The 17836-nt window shown below is 39.6% G+C and overlaps 1 protein-coding gene across 1 annotated transcript in view; it reads left to right on the top strand.

Annotated features, from left to right (window-relative positions):
- Window positions 1-6629: 6629 nt before the first annotated feature.
- PLCB1 (phospholipase C, beta 1 (phosphoinositide-specific)) overlaps window positions 6630-17836 on the top strand; it is a 123672-nt gene continuing 112465 nt past the window's right edge. Inside the window, exons 1-2 of the mRNA XM_009874236.1 lie at window positions 6630-6705; window positions 12755-12901. Of these exons, the coding sequence (XP_009872538.1) occupies window positions 6630-6705; window positions 12755-12901 (223 nt within the window). The remainder of the gene's footprint in view (window positions 6706-12754; window positions 12902-17836) is intronic.

The following is a 17836-nucleotide window of genomic DNA, read 5'->3' as shown; positions in this document are numbered from 1 at the left end:
TTTCATTTCTTGCAGTTATTTGCAAGAACGCATCTCAAGCAAAAGACTGAATGTTGTAAAATCTTTTAGAATTGAAAGTCCTCAATTATGAGGGGGTTTTGCATTGGCTTTACAGGCAAGGTGCTTCATCTTTCTAACTCAACTGTAACAACTTGATAACAAAATGAGACAATAATGGATTTTGCAACAGTGAGCAAAGAAACAGTAGTATCTGGCTTAGTATAAAAGCAAAAATTTTTACCTTTTATTCTTTGGTTGCATTTTAAAAGCATAGGAACTGACTTGGATCTGAAACCTACGCACTTATACATAGAATTAGTTTTTGCTGTTGGCACTAGAGTTAATGAAACTATCAAAAATCTGTTTAGGTTTCCAGGGAGGGTAAGTTTTCTAATCTTCTGTGTATAATACACATACTTTGAAGAAAGCATGACTGGTATCCGGTACCAGGAATAGCTCCACTGGTACCAGTGAAACCGTGCCAAGTATAAAATGGACAGACTGACTGTGGAATTTATACCTTCAGAGCTGCAGAGCATAAACTAATGGTGATAGTGTGAGATCAGCAATCAGACCAAACCTGTGCTAACTAGTATGGAAGCTGATTCTAATAGTGACTTGTGTCCCACATGCTGGAAACCTGATAGACCACCTCATGGACCCCAGGCAAAACCAGTCAGGCAGAGGGGTCTTGGTATGTCTCAGTGTTGAAAAAACGTGGAGAGACTAAAAAGTAAACATGAGTAGAGACAAAGTCTGCATCATTCCCTTCAGCTAGAGCTTTTGCGCAAAGGTGTTTTTGCTGCTGCCTGCCTGTATATTGTGTTTGACTCAGCCTCAGACTATCACAGCCCATAAATAGAAAACTTATTCTAAAAGTAAAACAGCTTCTTCACGCTTGTTGCTGTTCTCCTGCTTCTTTTATGGAACACAGGGAGGTATTCAGTTTTCGCAGCAGGCTCGTTACCTGATGATGAGTATCAGCTAAAGCTTACTTCTGAAAACGTAAAGAAGCATGGACTCGAGTGTTGAAGGAAACAAACAGAGATAAAATTTGGATAAACATTGTGGGGTTTACATCAGTGTTACGACTGCTACAAATATAGTGATTTGCAGCCGCAAAGGGCCCGTGAGGACAGAGGGAGCCAAGACTGCTGTGATCCAGTAAGTGACACTAGGTCTGGTGACAGATCAGCCCTGGTTTTCCTGGCTGTGCCATGAATGAGCTCATTGGCATTTGGCTGTCTCCTTTTATGTGCCGTTCTAGTTTTTGCCCGATCCTTTGGTCAACTCGACTAAATAGACAGTCAGTCTCTCCCTTGTGGAGCTAGCAATGACCTGTGAGTCTTCTGGTACGTATGGTATCTGTCAGAACAGGGCTGTTAGCATATTGGAGTACAGGCACTGTGATAATACAATGACCATATGAGGAAGTTTCCCATATAATCTCAGATGTCTTCATCTACACTAACGATGTCCTTTAGCTGGAAGATGTCTGTTGCCTATAAATACGTCAGGGTTAAACGCTGGGGAGGTGGAAAGAAGCGGTAAGCTGAAGGACAATGTTGGCAGAAGAACACAGAGGTATCAAGTGGCCTTGAATAAATTTAGGCTGGAAATTAAGAGAAGTTTCCTAACAATGTGGTTCTGGCACAGCCTGCCAGAGGTGGTAAAGAGGGCAAAAAAAGCAATTGTTATTAAAGTAATGCTGGTTTTGTTTATGAGACGGATTGTCGAACGTGATGCCTGCAGCTGCAGAACCAAGTTTAAAGTTAAAGGACAAAGAAGTCCCTTTAAAGGGACTGAATTCCCTTCTTTTTAGTTTATTTGATATGTCTTTGCAAAGCCGTGCCTTTATTCTTTTTTCACTTCTCTTTCATATTATTCACTTCTTCAACTGCAGGATTTTCTCAAAGTAAAAATATTAGCCATGATGAAGGCTTTTCCAAGTTGTTTTTTTTTCCCCTACCTAGAGCATGGTCAGACTATCTCTTCCATATACTGCAGAGAAGTTTTTTTGGCAAGTGCATTAATAGCTTATGTAGAAATGTATCAGTGAAGAGAAAAAAAGTACATATTTTTAGATGTTTTTAATGCAACTTAGGAATTGGAAGTAAGCCAACATTTAGCATGATACCTCTCCCAGGATCATGCTGAGACATTCTACAGAGTGTGTTTTTCAGAGGCTTGACAAGACAGTGAAATATTCCAGTAATGGTCTTCTTTCAGGTTTGTCAGGAATAGCTATAGTATTGCTGAGATTAATGGTATTTGTATCTGTCTGATATAAAATCTTCCCACTTACCTAGTTGTGTGCTTGTCATAGAAATCCACCATGTCTTAAAGTGCTCGTTCCACAGCTAGCTAAGAACTAGTATGAAGTTGACTTTGTAGTGTTTTTATAGACTTAATTGGTTCTAAACTGTCTGTTATTTCATATCCTGCAAGGGATATCCTATCAGAATCGATTTCTTACTACGTCTGTGCTGAAAATTCACGAGCAGGGAGAGAATGGGCTGGTGTCTGTTAAAATTCTGCAGTGCCATAGACCTTTCTGTCTGCTGTAATTTTTGTAGATGTTTGCAGTTTGGACTCAAAGTGTTCTGAAATACCAAGCTCAAGATGTCTGCTGGGAGACTTGAGTAGAGCTCACTGTGTTGGTCTTTGCTTAATTTGTCCTGATGTAATGAATGAGACCTGCCCAGGTGCTAGGGCCCTTAGCACCTTTTTCTCCTGGATCTCTTGGATGAGAACCTGGAATGCAATAGCTGAGGCTTGCTAATGCACAAACCAGGCCAGCACTTCTAAGCAAAATTCAATTTGGACAGGGAACAAAAAAGGAAGAAAAAGCAGAAAGGTAAACACCTGCCAAGGAATAAGCTGCAGTCCCTTGTGGTTCTCTAGCTAACTTTAGACGTAGCGTTTCTTCACAGTCCAACTTGGAGATGATGCTGATCACTCTGCTTGTCTTGAAACTTAGGAGATTGCTTGCCTGTCTGCACTGCAGTGGGATTTCCTCCTACTCATTAAAAAATTACTAAATATTCAGATTTATATATGTATGTCTGCTAATGTTTTACGAATTGTTTTACAGTAGAACAGGTTCCAAGAATCGTGCTCCCTAGTGCAACACCTCTGCTTACCAGAATCTCTGAACTGTGGCCATGCTTTGTTACTGTAGAGGTTTGTAAAGGTTTGGAGGTTTAGATGCTGTGGAGGTTTAGATGATTAATAGGAGTTAAAATGAGTGCTTCCAGAATTTGAATTTTGAGGAAGACAAAAAGTTGAGGGTTTAAAATCTTCCCAGTGTGTATGTGTGTTTTACTCTGTTCTAGCATTATCAGAGTAAAAATAATACATTTAATGGGCCATGAGTTAGTGTCCTTCTTTCCTGGATGTTTGAAAAGGGCTGAAAAAAAATGACTTCTAACAAAGTAAATAAATAAATAGCGTGCTCAACATTGCACAGTGACTTTTAAGATCTTGTTAAAAACTGATGGCTTATGCCCACAGACACAAGTGAGAATTGGAAACTTTTGTTTCTTCTCAGGTGACACTCCATCTTCCTTTCCCTTTTGAGACAGCAGAGTCCTTGGACTTCTCCCAAAGTTTTCATTCTGATTGAAAATGCTCTTTATCATAGAAACACGAGGATTGCAGTTTGACATGACTTGCCTAGAAGCTTAGAGGAAATATTTCCTCTCTGAAGTGAACTGTCTTGAGCTGCAGTGCCCTTTTTAAAACCATTCAGGGAAGTGTTTTTCCACTTACAAACATTTTCTTGAAAAAGAAAATAAATCTAATGTTAGTTTTCTCTGTGCACTTGTACAGATGATAAAATGGATATGATAGCTTTATTAGAATGATAAGCATTTCTGATTCAAACATACGGAATTCTGCTTTACTTATTTGATGATCCTTACTCTGCATTGATGATCCTTACTCTGCAAAATACTCTGGATCTGAGTGTCCTTGTGCATGTGATATTTCTGCATGGATTAACTGATACTGAGCAAGCTGTTTTATGTACGCTTGTTAAGCACAACATGTTTCCCTTCCTGTGTTTTCCCTTTCTGACTGCTTGTTGTTCAGTAAGCATTTATTCTGGATATTTTATAGGAGTTACCATTCTCTGTTCAGATTTCCCTGTGTCCTGTTAGAATATACCAGAACAATGATTCCTGCTCTATTCCTTTCTTATTGAGTAAGTTTTCTGTGTCTTTTTCAAGAACATGCTGCTAGAGAAAGCTTGTTTTGGTTTGTGGCCAGGTAACTGTCTAATTACAGAAAGTAATTGAGCAAGTATAACTGAGGGTGGAATTAGATTCATTATGTTTCCTTTTAAGTTTAGAAATCCAAAGTGAGATTTGAACCCAACAGCATTTGCTTTTAAAGGATTTAAGCAATGAGTCAACAGTAAATCCACTGAAAGACTGTTTTCTAGCGCAAATAGTAGTAGCACTGCCAAGCTTTTTCAGACATTCACCCCGTTTTTTGTTGCTTATTCTGATCTCATTACCTGGGCCTGCCTTTGGCCACTCTAACTGTTCTTCCTCGTCTTTATCATTTACACTTGAAACACTTGTTGACCATTATGTTTTTGCCACTTCAGCTTTATGGGTTTGATCTTTCTTGTTTTGCCATATATTGTGACATATATTATTATTCATAATGCTTTTCTAAATAATCTTCTGTATGCAGACACATTTCTGATGCTCAGTAGCCAAAAACTAGAGTCTTGAGACTGAGTACGATGCGTTTCCATTAAGATCCTTGATGTTGTCAATAGTTAAACATAACTTATGCTATTAAATCTGTAGAACTGCCTGTGCAGTTAGATGCAGTGATGGAAGAGTATGTTGATATATTTGATGCCATGCATGCTTACCGCTTTCATCAGTGACTTGGTAGTAAAATGTCCAGCCAAGCAATTACGTTTTTTCCAGCTACCTTTTTTGATGCAACTACATACAGATGTATTGCTATACTCTCCATCTCATCTGCTTTTCAGGATGATGGATTTCTAGGAATCTTTCCAATTCAGCTTGGTATTTTGTGGGTTTTTATCTTTGCTTGAATGATTAGTTACCTAGCTTGAATTACTATTTGTGTGTTCTCATTTGATTTCCATCCTGTCCACCTGGTTCATTACAGCTTTGCCATCTTGTGTTGTTAACAGCTCCCAGAGAACTGTCTGTGCCTTACACCCTTTGTTGTTGATTCTGCTTTTACAGATTATTAAAGGCTGTATGAAACCAGACCTACTGCTGATCAATGTGGTAGCCTCTGTACTTCTTTCATGCAGTTCAACTTTCAAATTCCAAGAAATCCTCGTCTTCTAGTCTAACCTCAGCTTATTTCTGTCTGTGCTTTATGCAGAGTAGTTTTTCCAATATGGAAAAGTTTGAATTTAGAAATTCTGTTAAATGCTTCACTAGTATTTAGATACAATGATTCAAAAGTATTGCCCTTCTTCTACTTATTAATTTTATAAAACTGTCTCACTAATATGAATTTTTCCCTTTGCTGATCATTAAAAAAATTCCTAAAATGGAGGAGTTACCGGTGACTTCTGCTTGTGGTGTGTAAGTGATGATTGGTACGTAGAAATTTTGAAGTATCTGCACATCCTGACCTGAGGCCTGAAAGTTTTTTTTGTCCACAGTGTTTTTTTTCTAAAATAGGGCAGAACTGACGTTCATGGGGTATAGTCCAGTAATGCAATTACAAGGTTGTGGCATTTTCACTCTAGACTGACCTTGTGCCATAGTCTCTCCTTGTGATGACTTTACTGTTAAGAGGATGTTGCTTGGATGATGCAGTCCTGTGCTTGCCCTAGTTTACAAAACTGAATACAGGTGGAAATTCCAGTTGCACCACAGCAGTGCACAGTGATAGCATGCATGTCTGGAAAGCTGAGCAGGTTTCAGCATCACTTACAAAATCACTTGGATGTAAATGCTGTAAGTGTCATCAGAGTGGCTCTGGCACATCATATCCCTCACAGTGTGAATTTTATGTATGTTCGTTCTTGTCAACTTCTCTCCTGGCTCACAAAGCTGGAAAGCATAGAGTAGCTAATGTGTGCCCAGTGTCAAGAGACACACTGGCGGTATATATACATCCTACTCTACACTGTGCATGAGAATGTTAATAACTAATGAGCTGTAAACTGCAGTGTTGGTTTGTGAAATCAAATTCCCCATAGGGCATATTGTACAGATCTCTTGCAGGATTACAAAATATCTGCTTTACTTGGCAATGAGAGGACTGCTCAGCTGTATGGGATTACAGTGAATTTGATTAATGTTACAGATTGCATTGGAATAGACCTGATTTTGCTCTCAGACAGAATACTAATGTAATTCTGTGTTGCTAGCTGGGAGATACGAGGTGCCAATTAATTGTCTCCCTTCTTTGTTTGTTTGTTTTCTTTTTTTTTTTAATAACATCTCTTGGCACAATTGTGCCTTCCAGTTACATTATAACTGAGTGGATAACAGCATGGCTGTAAACAAAGGGAAGGCTCTATTAAGTTTGCAAATATGTGGAAGGAAACGCTTTAAGATCCATGCAGGCAAACTTGTTGACTACTTACAAGCAAATGCACATTTTAATTGTCATGCAAAATGTCCTTCAGTTTTAAGAGACAGGCACAGGCTAATGTTAAAGTTGCAAGATTCAAGTGCACGAAAACCTGTGCAGGTAAGTTGCCTTTTCTGCTGTCAGTTGTGCCTCTTGTTCTCTGCCCAAAGTCTTGGAAAGCTCCTTGGGAAGGACTAGGTGGACCCTGGGGAAAATCAAGTAGCCATACAGAGAACTTACCTGCTGAAATATGAGGGACAAAGTTGAGAACAGCTGGGTTGAGAAGGTAGCAGGATTAGCTTTACTTTTACATTTCCTCCAGGCTACCACACTGCTCCAGTTTTGACCTTTATTGTGAGCTGCTATAGAGGACACTGAACTAGTGAAGAAGCTTCTTTTAGAAGCTCAGCCCTGCTTTGAACCCCTGTTTCTTATCTTGTGCTTGGTGCAGTGCTGCAGGTGTTGAGTGAGCAGAGGTTTGTTTTCTTCCTTAAGTTCATGAGCTGGCAAGCTCCCAGGGACCCACAGACATTTCCAGAGCAAGATGCTGGTCATGCTGGCATGCCAGGGGGGTTGGGAAACCAGAAACTTATCAAGTTACCCATATCTCATTAAGCAGCAGGAGAAGGATTGTTGTGTCAAAAGCAGCCTATGCTCTTGCCAGCCCTGGAGGAAAAAAAAAAGTTAAAAAGCTAGGTTCTCTAGTTCTAGTCAAAGATTATGAAGAACCCCTTGTGATAACACAGTAAGTCTTCAAATGGAGGAGATTGAGAAATATATTTACAAAGTACAATCAACCAGTTCAACTGGCTGGCTGAAATTCCTGTTTCATGGTGAATTTGTGACCACTGTCTCCCAGGAATGAAGAGATTCCAAATCTCAAATGGAATAAGAAAACATTTAGATTGATGAATGCTGATAATATCTAAGAATGATAGAAGGCAGGATTCACTTCATTACCCCTGCAGATTTGGTGAATTTTCAGTAGGTCTTTTGCCAGCAGTATGCCACCTGCCTGAAGACAGCTTCCAAGAAAAAGAATGTGGGATGACAGAATTTGATTGTTGTCTGTTAGAGCTGACAAATCATGACCACAAAGGAGCCCTGTTTTTTACAGGCAAAGCAACAGTTAGATTTTTATGTGCTTTTTGTTAAACTGCTGTCCAGGAACATTTATGTCTTTGATCAAATCTAATAGATCTTGAAAGGTATGGGATCATGTAGCTGTAGCTAATAAAGAAATATTGTGAAATACTCAGAACTTGCCACTTAATTTGTGCTCTACTTTTTTTTCCCCCCTCCCTTGTAACTATTTTGGAGCAATCAGGTGGAGCCAGGGATGCAAAAAAAGACCAAGCTGCTGCATAAACACTCCCCGTGTTTCATGTAATAAAGCTGATGGCCTGGGAAATTCAATAGAATCTCTCAGCATCCCTATTAAATATATGACTCTTCTAGTAGGAAATTACTTCTTCCTACAAAATTTTAGTGAAAAAAATACCAGAGTTGGCTGACTTCGCTCAACTGTCAATTTGGTGGTTCTTCTTTGATGCCTGTGTGAATTTCACCACCAAGCAGGTTGTACGGAGCAGCCGTTAAAGGTGTCCTGTGGAACCACTTGCAAAGAAGCTGCTTCATGCTTTGCTGCAGGTGAGATGGTGAATGCTGGGGGCATTTTTGGAGTCTCCTACAGGGCTTCCTCTTCCTTTCTGCAGTAAAGGATGAGGTTTGGAGGCAGCAGGTGGGACAATCACTGACAAACTCCCCACCAAGCAACTGGCAGGTATGACGTTCAGCTTCCAACTTAAATGTGAAGGGGAGAAAGGGGATCGCGGGCATACTGCAAAAGCACCTGGAGTTCAATTAGAGCATAAATCCACAGTGAAGAAAAGCAGCCCAGGGATAAAGCCAGAACCTGATTCAGATTGATCTGTGTGACCTTGATTTAGATTTGTGAAGTGATGACGTGGGAATGTCATGATGTGAATAAGGGTTTGTGTGGGCAAGTGGGCAGTCCGGGCTGCGAGGGTGCTTTTCTGTGTGTTTCATGCCTAGAGCGTAATGGGTAAAATGTTCAAAAGATGTGGAGGAGTCAAAGTCCCTTTCCTTTCAAAGCTTCCTTTCCTTTTGGAGAACAGAATTTGAAAGGTATGCAGATACATAAATTTGGAGAGGGGCATGTAAAGCCTTATCTAGATTTTCCAGTGTCTCTGGCTCTTTTAGGATTTTAACTCCAAAGTTTATATAATTTATAATTTATAGACAAATATTCAGCTACACCTTTATAATTCTGAGGTGTTGATAACGTCTGTAATTAAAACTATATTAGCTGCTTTTGTATTTTCCCTCAGTACTTGCCCTTTCATTTTACAGACCTGTTCTGTTGCACAATAAAACCATCAAAATTGATCTGTAACTTATTTGGCTTGCACAAAACTTTGACCAGCTGCTTTGACAATCAAATACCCTGCAGCTGACGTTCATCACAAATTTCTTCAGTCTAGTGAGTCCAGAGGAGAAATAAATAAATAAATGTCTGTGTTATTCATGAAACGCTGCATCTGAGCACCTTCCGTTCCTTGCAGGAGCCGGGTGGTTCTGACTAACTTCCCCAGCCACCTGGCTGCGACAGCCCTGGTCCTGCCGGCAGAAGTCGATTTGCATAGAGTCAAAAACCGAACAGTTTTAGAATATTGCTTATTGTTCGCTCCTTCTCTGGAGACATTCAGAACCCACCTGGACACGTTCCTGTGCGATCTACTGTTGGTGATCCTGCTCTGGCAGGGGGGCTGGACTAGATGATCTTTTGAGGTCCCTTCCAACCCCAAACATTCTGTGATTCTGTGAAGTGTGAGGAGTGGCCCTGAGGGGAGAGGAGGAGGAGGAGGAAGAGCTGCAGGCCTGGCAGGCATCGCCCTGTTCCTCACAAGGCGTTCCAGTGGCCCAGTGAAGTGTTGGACGTTTAAATATACCAAGGGGAAAAGGAGGCATTTCTATGTCTGTTGCTGTTAAAAGTGTTTTAATAAAGCCCTACCAAGTGACCCCATTCTAATTAATCTGATAAATTTGAGATATTTGAGAGGAAAGAAAAAATGAATTTCTTGTAAGCTCCAAGCCCCAGGGAGGGAAGGATCGTCACCGAGTACTGCTGACGTAGCCGCTGCTGTGGTTACACGTCTGTTTGCTCTTCTCAATCTGGCTTTGCCGATGTGGCTAAACGGGTCTCGTCTTTCTTTGCATTGCACTTAAGTTTATTTAGTAAGGTCTCGAACCAAATGTTATTCAAGTTATTGGTAGCATTTCAGCAGACTCTAGTGAGCTTTGGGTCTGCCTCTGTCCTAGTAGGTGACATCAGGTGAAGTTTAACATGGCAGCGGTGCGTGAAGAAGACAAGCTAGTTAACTCCACAATTTTAAGTATATAAGCACACCATTTGTTTTGAAAATTTCATCAAAGACCTAGGATTCAGGTGATTTTAAGGCAATTATGTGCAAGGAAAAATAAAAAAAAATGTGAAACTGCCTTGTCCCTGTGTTTTTGTGTCATGTGTTTCTTTTCCCTTCTAACTTTTTATATCTAATCATACCCTTAAGTCTTCCTAAGGTATATCGGGAGATAGAAGGTGACGGCTGTAATGGAAAGAACTGATCACAAATTATTTTTTCTTGGCAAGCTCTGTGGTAAATTTATAATATGCATAAGAAAACAGAGAACAAGTCTTACCAATAAATCGAGGCCATTTCATTTTGGATGACTGTCCACTGAGGATTGTCCTCACTGCATTTGGCCTCAGAATATTGTTGATGAGGGTCACAAACAATCTACTTTTTAATAGCCAGGATACAAAGTCCCTCTGACATCTGCCATCTCCGTTCCACAGTCAAACTCTCACTGGTGCAGTATCAGCTGTAATTGAACTTGCAAATTGCTTCACTTTCTGAAATGATGACTGCTTAATTATGATGGGGAAAACAGCATTCTACAGCCATAAGCTCAGATAACTGTGTAACTCAGAAACTATGTAATTACACGTGTGAATAATACTTGCTGTGATTTATGTTAATACCAGTAACAAGGTGCAGAAGGACCAGTCTGCAGACCTTGTCTTACTTCACAGTGGAAGGCAGCAAGGAAGCAGAATGAACCACAGAACAGAGAGAAGGGAGAAAGTTCAGACGTGGCTCTTACTTCTTTTTATCCCAAAGGTGCTCAAGTTCACCCAAACCGACTTGAAGAGATTGTGCAGTTCAACTCTTAGCGTAACCCACAGGTTTTCTGTGGGATATCGTCCACCCAGTGAATTTATCCTCAGCTTCATGGATGGAATCCTTCTTTTTTAACACAATGTGATTATGATGCCACAGTTTTTCTGAGGAATTGTGAGGATGAAAACTACTGTGTTTTGTTTTATTTTTTTTCAGGAATGGCAAAGTACTACAAACCTCCTACTCTTGCTGAAAAGAATGCATACTCAGAATAACACAGAGATACTGACGTGACTTTGGATGAGGCATCTCTGATAGTTTTCATGCAGGAGATAGAGTGTTCCTAAATCTTTAGTTTCATGAAAAACCTCCATTTTTTTTCTGATTTTCTCCAGTCTTATATTTTTTCCTATGAAAATTAAAGTATGGAGGCCTCTGTCTGTGGATGATTGATTACTCTATAACAAAGCAGCTGTGGAGCCTGACAAGATTGCGCTCAGATTACAGTCTTAAAATAGTGGATGGACTTGATGTTTTTCCTTCTAACCATCTTACAATTGTTGTCGTGAGAATGAACGAAAATTGCATTCCTCTGTATTGTCACTATGTTTCTTGTCATATGAATAGGTTCATTTAGTGCCACCATCCTGGGTTGTTATGAAAATGGAGCATCTGAACTTGAGATTGTCACATCTCTTCCTTTCTGATCAGGAGCCAAATCCTAGGGTACAGGCACAGATTTTGGAGTAAAGGCTTTATATGCTATTATATTTAGTTCATGTGATTATAAGCTTTACAAAAATGATGCAGAGTTGCCCATTACATTTTTATATGCTAGAAAAATAGGTGTTAATTGATATGGTTTAGGATAAAAAGGGATTGGCCTTAAAAGGAGAGAGTAGCAGTTAGGAGTAGATCGAAAGTCTTTTATTTTTCAGTGCCATAGTTTGTCAACTAAGTTTTGGGTTTGGTTTTTTTCTGATAGAAATATTGTGCAGAATATTTTGGGTCAGGGACAAGAGGTAAGAAATTCTCAGTATTGGGAGTCACCAGGCACATAGCTGCTCCGCAATTCTTCAGAGATAGAAAAGATTTCTTCTACTGTAAGCAGTAACTGAATTAACTAAAGCTATTGATTCAGTGAATCTACAGATGAAATCCTAACAAAATTAAGAAAACATCAGGCAAAAAAAGAAGTCTCAAATTTGTTTGGTTAAGCATTAATCTTCAAATATAGACCTCCAGCTTTTTAATTTTTTTACTCTAAATATACAAATCGACACCTTAAAACCAACTTTATGTAGAAGGCTTGATGGATAAATTCATTCTGATGCAATAAGCACAGCTCCACTGAGATTGATGCTGATTTTTGAGCTTTCTGATTTGCCAGCAGCATATGAAGTGATCATTTATGCTGTCACTCCAGTGAGATATGAATTGGAAGACAAATGCAAAAACTACGAAGTAAAGCTTAGTTCCCCCTTGAAAGGTGGTTCGTTTAGGTTGCTTTGCTTTCCTTTGCAGTTTGGTTGCGTTCATATATACACTCTGAAGCATATTCCAAAGAGATCAAAGTGTAGTGCTCTGTTTGCTAGTTTCTTGCTTTCCTTTGCAAAGCATGCTTTCTTCTGTCCCTAGGTGATCCCGTTCCTTGATAGGCTTCAATTTATTTTTCCTTTGTTGTTACAGACCCCTGTAACACTGATTCCTCTCTGTCCTTGATTATCTCTAGACACTGATTATGAAATGATTTATCTTTGGTACAGGTAAGGGGAGGTGCCACTTATATGGCTGAAAATGAGGTGTAGTAACAAAAGAATTTATGGATAACTAGAGGAAGTCTAGTCTGATGATTACATAGTCTTTCACTGACACCGTTTTGCGTGTTGAATATCACATCTGTATGTTGCAAAATCTGTACTTGAAATTAATTGGTGCTTTCCTGGGGTCTGTGTTTCTCTCAGGACAGATATCGGTGGATGGATTTATGCGATACCTGAGTGGAGAAGAAAATGGCGTAGTTCCCCCAGAGAAACTGGATTTAAATGAAGATATGTCTCAACCACTGTCGCACTATTTCATCAATTCCTCACACAACACCTACCTCACAGGTACAGTGTTGGAGAGATTGGATTTCTTATCTTACAAAAGTTCATAGTGTATTTGCAGTGATACTGTAAAATCTACTGAAAGCATCAGCAGTAAATGGTGATGGAGCTTAGTCCACTTGATTGTTGTTCTAGCTGCTCCACGTGCACTAAATATGCTTTTATCAACAGGTGAGCAGCAGTTGTGTTGTTCAGATAAAGTCTGGTCTGAAACTCGGTGATGTCCCTGGAAAGTTTCCCTCAACTTAGATAGGATTCCAGATCAATGTCCTTATTTGGGGAAGAGAGAAAACGATGTACTTTTTATGACAACCAAGGTTAGCCAAACAAGTAGGTGAAGCAGAATATGGGAAACATCTCTGTAGCTAATAAATTTGCGCCTAAACTTCAATCTGACAACTTGTTGAGCTCCACAAATTTTGCATTGCTTCAGAGATTATAGAGAGGTTCCAACGTGGCACACAGATTTCTGACAGTCTATTCATATCTGCAAAGGGAAATCTGGTCACTGACTGTATCTAAGGTCTGAGCTGAAATTTTTATGGGTTGTTATATAAAAAGGCTGAGAACCCAGAAGCTCCTATTAATATGATTTAGAGTTTCTGAGTCTGAACTATATTGTTTGCACAACAAAATCAACCATGCTTTAAGATTCACAAACCCCTTTGTTTTAGGAATACAACTTTTGGCACACGTTTTCATGTCTAAGATGCTGTTAACTTGTGCAAAAATAGTTGTAACTTTACTATTTTAGTTTAGTTTATATAGGAACAAATGTTTTTGACAAATGTGCACAGAGTTCCTTTCCTATTGGATTCAGTGTTTGCATAGTCTTGTCATGTTTGCTAATGGCTTAGTGTTATGTTAAAAAAAAAAAGTAATGCTACAGTGAGTGCTAAAAATGTGGCTCATGTTAATAATGTTATTAACAGACTTGCCTTAACTGACTTCAAAATGCCAGTATGCTAAACATAAACAAAACCATGCAGTTTAAACAGACCGTCTGGTAGTTACTTTCATCTGTTTTGTGTTTGTTAAAGCACTTTCTACAGCACCTTCTAGTGCTTTCATAAAGTGAAGGAACTGTCATTGTTTCCATTAGACATCATTTTTTAGAAGCTTATATGTTGGCTGTGAAATGTGTTTTCTGCTAAAACTTGTCCTATAAGAGTTTGGATTGACAACTATTTTGTTTCTCTGCATTCAAACAAGGGAAAATCAGTGTGACCACTTCTAAGTTTTGATTCCAATATGCAGAAATTTATGCTCTTTAGGAGAGTGCAGACATGTCCAACGCAAAAGCAATTTTTAATTATGATATTTTGCAGGCCTCTTGCCTCCAGTATGGACTTTGTTCTGTCAGTGAGGATTAGGATCCACTTAAGCTGCAGCTTTGTAAAGATTTTCTGGAAGAAAACAGTAAAGCTGTTGTACAAATGCGGGAAGCATAGGGAGGATGGATGGTGCAATTTAAAGTTGGTCTGGAAAGATAAAATACTACTCTCCCCTCTACCAGCATGAATTTATAGCCAGTACCATACTGCAGATTTTTACCAGGACTGGTCAAGAGCAGAATCGTGTTCTAAAGGTCTGGAAGCACAGAAGCCAAGAAACAAAACATTAAGGGTGGGAATTCATGATTAGTCCAACCTGGTCTATATTTTTTTACTATATCAAAAGCAACCTAACGTGTTTAATTATTTTAACCAGAAAGAAAGTATACTTTGAAACTTTGAATTTTGCTTTGACTTCCCTGGAAAGTCTGCACATCATCTCACATTGCATCTACAGGTTGCTTTGCCAGCATTTCAGATAATTTCAGAAGCTGCATTTGGAAGTGAGGTCAGCCGTATTAATTTAACATAATATTCCTGATTTAGTAGATTGAGGGGAGTAAACTCAGGGGATAGTGTAAAATAAGTCTGAATCTATTACAAATTCCATTTTGGAGTGTGTATTTTCACATTTACAGAACAAAACACATGCCCTTCCTTTTAGTGGGTTCATTATGTTCAGTAAATGTGTGGCAGCTGGCTGACAATGAGATTAATGATTTGATATTTATCTGCATGTTGCAAAAACTGACAGCCCTAGATTTTGCTTTGAGGCTAGACCAGATACAGCAATCACATTGCCATTTGCTTTCTTCCAACAAGGACTTAGTAAAATTAATAAAATTAATGGTGGCAGACTATTCTCTTTCCAAAGAAGATTTTGAGGGATCTACTCAAGTGCTCACGGCTTTGGAAGGGAAGCTTCAGTGGCACCTCTGCCCACACTGGAGCTGTGAAATAGCAACTGGTCACATCATAATTATTAGGACAATAAGAAAACCGTTCGGTCTGGCAACACTTTATGATTACTGTGCTTAATGCCCTACCAATTATCTCTCCCTTTGTTAGATTTTTAAACCCAGAAAAAGCATGCGCAAAAAAAGAACATTATAAAATAAAAAGAAACATGTGCACACTCTGAATTTATTTTTAATTACACTGATCATTTTCCTAGCCTTTAGTAGAAACCCTTGGCAGTACATCAAGTCCTGATTATTTATTTAGAAGTGTTACTGCTTGCTTTTTCTTAGGGAAATATAGTTTTTAAGACCAAAGGTAAAAATCCATGAATAAAGAAGTGAATTATAGTGAACCTAGGCTAGCTTAAAGAAATGTTGTCTTTTTTACCGACTCATCTTTTTTCTCACTGATATCATATTTATTTATTTACTCCTCTGAACCCATAATGTGCAACCCTGCTTTTTCTGTTTTCTCACCAGTCTCCCTTCAGGTTATTGCTGTGGTCACAGTGGGGAGTGACTTTGTGACATTTCTCTCAGCAGCACCCAAAGTCAAAGACAAATGATAACGTATCATTATTAGCATTAGAACGCTTTGATAGCTGTGCAACTTGCTGTTATATGAGTGAAATTCAAAATGTGGAAGTCACAAGCCTTTTATGCATGTTTTGTCTTTGGCTAAAAGGAAAAATGATCGCAACAATAGGTTGCCAAGCTTTAAGCTTAGCCAATGTGGGACTATCCCATTCACCTTCAGTGTTTGCTTCCCTGCTTACAGTCTAATGCTTTTCAGTTGTTTGTAGAAAAATGCCTTAGGATGCTGTCTTTATTGCCGTTCTGGCCTCTCTTCTGAGCTGGCTGCCACATGGAGCTCAGGTGATCAGCTGGCAATACGCAAGGCTCTGCTCTCTTTTAGCCCCACCATGCCCTATCCTGATGGACTTAGACAGTAGCAGAGCTCAGAAAGCTCCTGCAGCGGGGAGGAACTGAGCTGAGGAGGAACCGTAGCTATCCTCGCAGCAGCAGATCCAGCTAAACCTGTCCAGCAATCTAAAGCAGATAAATGAGGTTCTTCCTGGCACTGGGGTCACAGTTCATCTTAGCACAAGGGCTAGCGGGTAAAAAGAAGGAGTGGTGGTTGCTGTGCAGCTCTTCCATCCCTCAGCAGTTTATGGGGGTATTTTTTTACCTTCCAGCTGTTGCTATTTTTCATGATTCCTCTTCCGAATATCATAAAAACTTGTGTAATGCTGAGGAAAAGGGCTGAGTTTTCAGAGATTAAATTAGTTTGAACATGGTGATTTCACCTCACAGGGAGGATGCTACACACTGTTACCTGGGCCCCATCACCTGTTTAGTGCAACTGTGGAAGCAGCTTCCACAGTTATATCATTGAATTGACTGTAGCTGTTTTAAAAAACAGATCAGCGGAGGGAAAGCTGTTGTTGCCTCACAAAGTGGAGGGGTGATCTGTGTGAAAGGTCTTAGTCTGAGATACTAGTTAACTGCCCTGCTCTCAAAAAGAAAAAAATATATATATATAAATAGCTTTAATGAGATGGTGATTCCCATCTGCCTGACTCTTGCGTCTTCCTCTGAGAAAGTGTGGCTTTTGTGCGAAGATAACTACTCGGTTAAGCAGACTGAGTAAAAACTTAGGTCTCCTGCTCTGTCGTGTTTTTACATGACTGCTCTAATTTTGACAGCTGAGTGTTCATACTAGCACTGTTAAACCTCAGTTTATCTTTCTATTGTCCTAAAGGTTACTTGCCCTTTCTTGCTGGCTTCATTCATGCCAATTGCCTTTATCTTAGACCCATACTCTAAGTGAGGGGATTTCTGTTTTTAAAAGTGAATGGAAACTTTGTAACAGAGAGAGAACAAAATTATATAGATTGTATCCGTAAGACAAAATTAATAACTCCAACACAAATCAGCCAGTGACACCAAAATCTCTAGAGGAAGTGTGCCTCCAGTAGATGCAGAGATTAACATAAAGAGTTTAAAAAATACATTGTTTGGTCTGATCTGATCTAACTGGATTCTCAAGAGAGAGAAGAAAATCCAAATTGTGGAAATGTTTTGTTTCCTTTAAGTACTATTTTATTCAGTACGGCTTAGTGGGTTTTCAAGATCCTCTGTGCCTTATTTGCCTCTTTAGGCCAACCAGTTGAAACATATTGAAATAAGAGATATATTGTTTGAAGCATATCGAAATAAGAGATATGTTATTTTCTAAACCTCTTTCTTTAAGGAGGATAAATGATATATTGAGGATTGGGTAACCTCTCAGACTCCAGTAGCAGCGTTTGAAGATCTTCAAATAGCTGAAATCCCTATGACAGATCTGGAGACCCAGCAGCAGGGGGAGGTCCCGGTGGGTCTCACTCCCTCACTGCAGCTGGAGAGCCTCAGCTGGTCGTGCAGCGTGTCCCTCCCAAGCAGATCCTGCAGCTCAGACAAGGGTTACCTCACTCACCCCTTGCCAGGGAGCGTTCCTCACGTGTCCCGTCTGCAGCGGGGGAGCTGCCTGGACACTGCCTGAGCTGAAATGCGAACGCGAGGCTGCCCGGCCTTCGTGGTGTGCGCAAGTGTTGCATCTTCTGCTTGGATGGGCCTGAATCACTACTGACAGCAAGTGTATT

The sequence above is a fragment of the Apaloderma vittatum genome, unplaced genomic scaffold, assembly GCF_000703405.1.
Source record: "Apaloderma vittatum isolate BGI_N311 unplaced genomic scaffold, ASM70340v1 scaffold4088, whole genome shotgun sequence".
In the NCBI taxonomy this organism is placed as follows: domain Eukaryota; kingdom Metazoa; phylum Chordata; class Aves; order Trogoniformes; family Trogonidae; genus Apaloderma; species Apaloderma vittatum.
Note: the sequence above shows the minus strand (reverse complement) of the source record. Positions and strands in the feature narration are given on the sequence as shown.